The 8,510-nt window shown below is 41.8% G+C and overlaps 1 protein-coding gene across 3 annotated transcripts in view; it reads left to right on the top strand.

The window, feature by feature from the left end:
* The first annotated feature begins 3,389 nt into the window (after positions 1 to 3,389).
* KITLG (KIT ligand) overlaps positions 3,390 to 8,510 on the top strand; it is an 88,530-nt gene continuing 83,409 nt past the window's right edge. For 2 of the 3 annotated variants that reach the window (XM_088801117.1, XM_019742154.3), the window contains exon 1: positions 3,390 to 3,889. In XM_088801117.1, the coding sequence (XP_088657243.1) occupies positions 3,875 to 3,889 (15 nt within the window). In that variant the 5' untranslated portion in view covers positions 3,390 to 3,874. The remainder of the gene's footprint in view (positions 3,890 to 8,510) is intronic. The other variant, XM_019742153.3, reaches the window with a different exon arrangement.

Here is an 8,510-nt window from a genome sequence, read left to right as displayed (position 1 = left end):
CTACCTGAGGAAGAGAATATAGGGAATACTGAGTTGAGATCTAAAGAATAAGAAGATAGTTACTAGGCAAAGAGGAGAGGGTTGAGCAAAGTTATCTAAGCAGAGGCAGAGGCAGAAATAAGGGTATACGCAAAGGTTCTGAAAGGGAAGAGAATTATGAGGAACAAAGAAAGCCCTGCCTGTGGAGCACAGAGTAAGTTGACTTTGGAGAGGCAGCGAAGGGCCAGACCCTGGAAGCCTTGAAGCCTTTGCAAAGGTATTTAATTCTTTATCCCAAGAGCAATGGCAGAGTTTTCAGCGGTGGAAGTTACATGATCAAAGAGCGATCCTTCTCCTTCTCCTTTTCCACCTCCCCCAAAGACAGGAATGGATGGCCTCCCTCTGGTCTGGCTTGATGATACAATATCTGTTTCAATTTGGGGTGCCATTTTTTAAAAGAAGGATACTGAAAACAACATATGTTGCTAACAGAGGGCAGCCACGAAGTGGTTGGAACAAGAGATGTTTCAAGTGCACAAAACAAGACTTAAGAGACTTATTTACTAAATGAAACCTGTTTTGTAAACAACAACAAATGTTAAAGCTCAACAAAAAATGCTATCCAACAATTAGATTAACCAAAAACAGCATGATGGACCAACTAGAATTGAAAGTATGCAAGGAAAGAACTAGATAATCATAGAGACTTTCCAATGTAGCAAATGTTGAACTCCTTGCACCCCATAATTAGGGCCTATTATTTCTACAAGAAAAAAATCCTCCATGCCTCCTATCCTCTCGGGGCATAGCCCTGACTCTTGGCAACTTTTAAGTAGCTCCTGGAATTTTTCTGCTAAGGGACTGGATGCTAGCCTGTGTCTCTTCTCAAAGGCCTACCTTAAAGAGAAACCTCAGTCTTTCAGACCCACTTCTGACCTCCCTATGAGCTTGCCTACAATCTTTGATTTGCAAACTAGCTCTTTCTACTCCCTCTGATACCTGCTTTTATATTCTTTTGACTTGATTTCAAGTAACATGATTATACAGCAAAACTGTAGGGCAGTGATATGAAGGAAACAAAAGAATCAGAATTATGGATGAGAAAGTCAGTGATGACGTAGCTAGAGGCAATGAGAACTGAGGAAAATAAGGAAAGGGGGAAGGAAGGGAGAGAAGAGCATGACAGTGTACCGTAGGAGATGAATATGAGTATTGAGATGAACTAATGAGTCGAATGAAAATAAATTGAACTTAATTTCTGATAGGTCCACTCCCTGGTTTCTTTTCACTTCATCTAACTTATTAGGCCATTACTTCCTACTGGTTTCATAAAATTAGTATGGTTAGACTGATGTTTCCCAAGCTTCAGTAATTCTTCCAACTTCATGGTTTTTGTCATATACACCTTCCTTTGGTACAAGTTATTTATTTAATGTTATACATTAAGTTGACTTTAAATTGGCCCTTCAAACTTTTTTCTAAGATGCAATAAAGCTGGAATCATCTGTTTGATGTCATATATATATATATATCTATATATCTATATATCTCTATCTCTATCTATATCTATATCTATATGGTGTGATGAAACAATATGGTGAGTTTAAATATGGTGAGTTTAAATAGTAAAAAACACATAGCCATTAATCCCCCTCAAAATACTCCCTCTTGCTTTGAACACACCTATCCTACCATTCTTGCCACTTTCTGAAGCAGTTCTGGAAGTCCTCTTTCGTGAATGTCTTTATTGAGCTATCATGGCTGCCTCAATGTCCTGAATCTATTCAAAACATTTACCTTACATGGTCATTTTGACTTTGGGGAAGAACCAGAAGTCATATGATGCCAGATCGGTGAATAAAGTCGATGAGAACACACCACAATATTTTTATCTGACAGAAATTGTCCTACCAGAAGTGATGTGTGACACGGAGCATTGTCATGATGGAGGATGATTTATGACACACTTTTAAAAACACCTTCTCTCAACCATAGCTCACACCCAACTGATTGCACAGAACACGTTGAAACTTGTCACACACACTGTTACCATGTTTCCCCGAAAATAAGACCTAACCGGACAATCAGCTCTAATGGGTTGTTTGGAGCAAAAATAAGACCAGGTATTATTATATTATATTATATTTTGTTTTAACATATTATATTATTAACCTGGTCTTATAGTAAAATAAGACCGGGTTTTATATTAGTCTTTGCTCCAAAAGACGTGTTAGAGCTGATTGTCCGGCTAGGTCTTATTTTCGGGGAAACATGGTACTAAGGTTTGATGCTCTGCTTTCCGTTTTGAAGATCCCTGCCTTTCGGTTGGATGGCACTGGACAGCAGCATTCACCGTATTTTGTGATCACAATGGAAAGGCTGTCTGTCATGCAGAGCTTCTGGTACAGTGATTTCTGTCAAACAAAAACACCACGGTGTATTCTCATCCACCTTATTCACTGGATCTGGGATCTGACACTGTGACTTCTGGCTCTTCCTCAATGTAAAATGACCATAAAAGGTAAACATTTTGAACCAATTCAGGACATCGAGGCAGCCACAGCAGCGCAATAAAGATACCAAATAGGACTTCCAGAACTGCTTCAGAAAGTGGCAAGAACGATGGGAAAAATGTGTTGGAAGACAGGGGGATTAGTGTCAATGTGCCTTTTACTATAATACATTTTTTAAATTTAAACATTCACTATATTGTTTGATCACAGCTCATATATGTGTATTAATATGTTACATAGTGTATATTTTTAAAAGACACGTTTTAATTTATACTCGTTTTAACACGTTTTAATTTTGTTTATTGACAAAATAAACAAAAATGTTTATCTGGCTACCACCTAAAATCACCGTGGGAACCTTTAAAGCTATGCATGCCACACTGCTAAACCCTTACTTTGGGGCAAGTTTATAGAGCCTACAGTAGAATCTGAAATAGAATCAGTCTTGCTCAAATTCATTTCCCTTTCTGTTAGACCATAATGATACATTTCAGGAGTGTATGCACTTGGCCTCATCTGTCCAACTTCAGAGACATTCATGGGGGTTAATAATCTATCGCTTCACTTTCAATCTTAATTTCTAAAGAAGCAGCAGCGAACCATTCAGAAAATAGCAATACTTAGCCCTGAGTCAACAATTATTTTAATTATTAAATATTCATTCACTAAAGTAATTGTAAATATATATGGGGGGGGGGTAAGACAATGGCCTAACTAAACCCAATTAAGCTTTTTTATTTTCCTAAAGCTGGCGAGGTGCATTCTTTGCTCCTAAGTGAAGTCCTGTCTCACAGCACCTCCGCATAAAACAGGGAGTCCCGGCCCTCGCCAACGAGCGAGGTATTTTGTCTGTCCGCGGGCGGTGCCAGGTGAACTCCTGCGGAGCTGAGAGGCCAAGCAAGGACTCGCCAAGCCTGGCCGGCAGAGCCAGCAGCGGCTGCAGGTTAAGCTTCGTTCTCCGCGCTCCGGTGGCCTCCCGCCAGTACGCGCCGGGGGCCCCCAGGCGAGGGGACGAGCTTGGCCTGATCTATCCAACTTTTGGGGCATTCACGGCGCTCTGATCGCCCTCCCTGGTCTCCCCCCGCGCCACTGCCCCAACTCGCTTCCCCAGGGCTCCGGAAGGGAAGGAGGCGTGTCTGGAGCAGGCGGGAGGGAGCTATATAAAAGTGCTGGCGGCGCGCGGGCCCGGGCTTAGCTCGCCGCCTCGCGCCGGGTCCGGGATCGCCGCGGGAAGCACCGGCGGTGGAGAACGTGCTGCGCTCGGGCTGCCCAATGCGTGGACTATCTGCAGCCGCTGCTCGTGCAATATGCTGGAGCTCCAGAACAGCTAAACGGAGTCGCCACACTGCTGCCTGGGCTGGATCACAGCGCAGCCTTTCCTTATGAAGAAGACACAAGTGAGTAGGGCGCGCCCAGGCGCTGGTTGGCTTTTCTAGAAAATCGTGCCCTGAGGCCGGCGCGTCCCGGCACGGGCTGCCTGGGAGCCCGGGGCTGTGCCCGCGGGACCTGCCAAGAAGGTGCGGGGGAGGCGGGTGTGGCGTGCGAGCCGGAGCCTCCCGGGCCGGGTGAGCCAGCGAGAGAGGAGGAGTGGGAGTGATGAGAGGGAGCGGTGTCAAGTTTGCAGCCGTTAAGTTTAGAGCTGTCAGTTGGGAGCCGTGCGTAGTTGCTGTAACGAGGAAGGACCAGCTCTTTGGCCGGAGAATTTAAGTAACCACGAGAAGGCATGTCTTTGCACGGGTGACATTTTCCCGTGGATTCCGGGAGATTATAAAACAGTTCCCTGTACGCCACGCTCGCTCGCTCTCGAACCCAGATTTCTGTGCAGTCCCCAGGTGGGCGCGGGGCTCGTGGCCACGCGGGTGCAGCGCCGGGAGCGAAGCCAACCCCGAGTTCCTTAGCCGCAGCGCTCTGCGTCCGCGGGGCGGAAACCTGCCCAGCCAGCCGGGGGAAACTTGGCTCCCAGCGGCATTCGCGGGGTTTGAGGCTCTGGGTGAGCTCCCCAGAGAGCTCGGGGGTGGGGGGTGGGGTGAGGAGTGGGGGGGTAGGGGGTGGGGGTAATACCTCCACACTGCACTCACCTTTTTTCATTACAGAAGAGAAAGTTGTTTTTTTTTTTTGTTTGTTTGTTTTTAAATGGGCACCTCTAATGATAGTTATTGAGGTAATTCCCGGTGCTGCTAAATTGTCCATTATACATAAACACAGTGGATAGATATAAAATCTAGGGTACAATTAGATTTTTCCCCCTTGAATCAAATATGTGGCTTGTATAGAAAGGGACGCCATGGTACTCCTTTTCATAGTTTTTTTCACCACTGCAGTTCTTACCTCTTCTCAGTTCTCCCCTTTGGAATTGTTCTGTATATCTGCCGCGGGTTGGGTAAGGCTGCCCTTTTACCCCCCAGAGGTTCTGTCGGACATTGCAATTCCTGAAATGTGTCGAAGGGGTAGAAATGTTGGAGGAAAAGGGAAATTGGGGGTTGTACAAATCGTCAGTTGAGAATGAAGACATCCAGGTGATGGAAATGTTTTATGAAATGGCCTGCTTTGTATCATATTTTAAATAGTTGTCTAGGCTTGGGAAATGTACACATTCAGAAGGAAGTAAGAAGAATCGAGCCCATTGCACCGGCGTGGAAAAGGGCAGGGGAAAGGGATATTGCCTAGCAGAAAGTTTTGTGTCCTTTCTAGAGCAGCAGCCTTAGGCTAAGAGAAGGTGTGCAGATTCCTCTTGCAAACACATTAGTTTATAAGCAGAACATTGATCACCACAGTGTGCTGTTGAAATGCAAATGTTAAAGACTCAGGCAACAAGAGAAGTTTTAATGGCATTACTTGATTTCTACAAGCTTTCTGCTTTGCGGAATAATAAGCAAGGGCAGGGAACCAATTCCTTGTGACAGTGGCATCTACTCCCATGAATGGTAGTGGTGAGGTCTGGGTAGAGAAATCACTACCTGCTCGTTCAGAGAGCCCACACCTTCTTTCTATTTAAACAAGAACACTGGAGACAGATCAAGTTAATGACCAACACTCCAAAGGGGGGCGATGTACTATCATGTCACTTTGAGAGTCAGTAGGATTGATGATCCTTGCACCCTTGCTTTGCGAAACAAATCTCCTGTAATCTCCTTTCCCACTTTGATTCAATGGCTGTGTAAATCGGATTACATGGAATACTTCCATTGAAAACTAGAAAGAGGTCTGTCTAGCCTGAAACGTTCTGTGCTGCCGACCAGGGACTTTTGAGACAGCTAAATATTTTAGAAATGTGACCCGCTCAGACCAAGTTAAAGTGCAAGCCCTTTGGGGGAACTTGCTGATGTTAAAGGACTTGCCTGCACAGGAGGGCCATGCCCTTGTTGAATGAAGGCATTCATTGCCTGGGATCCAATGACCTTCAAGGTTTTCCTTAGGGATACTTCTAGCAATTCCACATTCTTGCCACGGAAAAGGGGGGCATTGGAAATAGCATGAAATCAATAAAATAATCCATGGAAATGGGGGGAGAGGGTTCGATCCTCGTTCATATTGCTAAATTTTCTAATCCAAAAGTTACGAAGATATTTTCTGTGCTACTCTGTATGGGTGGAGAGGAAGTAGCATAAGGGAATCAGACACTAAAAAGTAAGATGAATTGTCCTATCGAATCTAATGTTCTCCTCACAAAGGAGGAAGAGCTATTAAATCAATAGCTTAAGTGGTCATTTATAAAGATGACATCAATACCAGAGCTTTATTTTAGGCCAACAGTTCTGTACTCTCCAAAGATATATCTATATATTACCCAAGATATAACATGGAAATTTAAAATAGTAATAATAATAATAATAATAAACTTTAACTTGAATTATGCAGCTCTCCAAGAATCACAGGTATACCAGGTTTTCAGTCAAACTAAATAAGTGTGAAAATTCCATCAATAACCACTCGGAGTTTGATAAATGATCCTTTCATTTATTTAGCACATGTGCTGGACTTAAGTATTTGGACAATAATTACATGGACAGTAGTCATGAGGAGCAGTTGTAGCAATAAATTTAGTCACAAGTCCACAGGAATGAATGCGTTTTGCATTTTTCAGATTTCTGATTGCATTTTATTCACATTGTATGGTTTTCCAGTTTCTGAAGGTAACTGTGGCTCTGGTTTAGAAAGAACATCGATGTCAATGAAGAACATTTATTTCAACGTAATACTCTGATATACTAGTATATTAAATGACAATTGGGCAGTAAATTTTGCAAGACCATTTTAAAAAGGTGACATCAGTTTAATGGGCTTGGCACCATGTTTATTGATGTTGTACCTACTTACATTTTAGTTTTGAAAAGGTTTGTGAGAGTTTTCCTGACTGCTGTCAGTTTTAGAAATACTAAGAAAAAATTCATTTTGCAAACAGTGTAGAAAAGGCCATTTTAAGCACACATTATTAGTTCTTGGAAAAAAGGCAAATAGAATGCTTGTTGGCTTTTGTTATTCCAAGAAAATATCCCTCTTTTGTCTGTATGAAGTTTATCTGTAAGTTCATAGAAAAATATTAACATTTATGAAAAGAGCATTTTTTTCACCTTGTCCTTAAAATCACTCCATTTGTAATGTATGCTTTGAATAATTCTATTTTGTGTAGCTTTTAATTGATACATGCTGCCAAGATTTTAAAACTCAAGTGCTAAGTCAATTACATTTAACATAAAACAAGGAAAATAACCATATGGAAATCTGAAGGCCTGAGCCAAACCAATTAAAATTGCTAAATTTGATTTATGTCTAACTGCTGGATTGAACATAGCAAATTGTGAGTCACATTTGTTCTTTAATGATATGTTGAAATCTTTCCATCACCAGAAATAATATTTATAAAAAAAACACATCCCTGCCAAATGGATAGTCTGAATATTAGAGATTTTTATGCATAGTCCATGGAACCCCACTCTATGTGCCCTTCCCCATCCATGTCTAGGGAGCACCTCAGCTGTAGTGGAAAGATCTTAGATTCTAATTCCTGTTTTACCACTGGTGAGACAAATAACCTTAGGCAAATGGTTAAAGTTCTTGGGAATTCCATTTTGTAATCTGTCTGATGGTTATAAAATAGTTATAGAGTTTTCTCACATGGTGGTTGTAAGGACTAAACAAGATTTTATATATATATATATATATATATAATTTATCCGAGCACAGTGGCTTCCTGTAGTTAGTGTGAATTTATTGTTCCTGAGAAGAGAATTACCTGCCAGATAGCTTACAACCCAGAGAAAAACTGGCTATTGCAGGTAAATGATGCAAAGCACAGAGACCATAAATCTGAACCTGTGGATCAGTACCTTCTATTAAGGTAGGCTGATATCTGTTTATAGACTGTAATTAACACACATCAAACTAGGAATGTGTGAAAACAAAGTCTACATACTACCGCGTTTCCCCGAAAATAAGACCTAACCGGAAGATAAGCCCTGGCACGATTTTTCAGGATGACATCCCCTGAACATAAGCCCTAATGCATCTGTTGGAGCAAAAATTAATATAAGACCTGGTCTTATTTTCGGGGAAACACGGTATATGTGGTCTGAGGGATTTTGAATTCTTTCAAGTTTTTCTTTGAAAGTGAAAGTGAATGAGAGAATTAGAATTTCAAGTAGAAATGGAAAATGGGAATATCACCATCTCTGATTCGCTTCTATGTTTCCACTCTCTTGCTTTCTAAGTTCCCCTTGCATGATTCTGAGGGTTTATTTTAGTTTAGACTGGAGAGGTAGTCAGCTTCCTATCCCTAGTGTTCTTGCACTTGATCTTCTGAGTGAGGCCATGCATTCATTTCTGCAGGGTGTCTTTTTGTCTTTCCCAGGCAACCTGCAGTGAGATTTTTTTTTTTTTTCCATTATGCAAGTTTGGGAGATTTTTTTTTTTCTTTTCTCGATTACCTTAATGTTCCTTTTGTAACTTAGGGTAAGGCATTTGGTTATAAATCTCTGAGGAGTGATCTTTTATCTTTGTTCTCTATTACATGAATCACAA

The sequence above is a fragment of the Rhinolophus sinicus genome, chromosome 1 (genome assembly GCF_057876585.1).
Source record: "Rhinolophus sinicus isolate RSI-liver-muscle chromosome 1, RSI-T2T, whole genome shotgun sequence".
NCBI lineage: Eukaryota > Metazoa > Chordata > Mammalia > Chiroptera > Rhinolophidae > Rhinolophus > Rhinolophus sinicus.
This window is presented reverse-complemented; position numbering and strand designations above follow the sequence as displayed.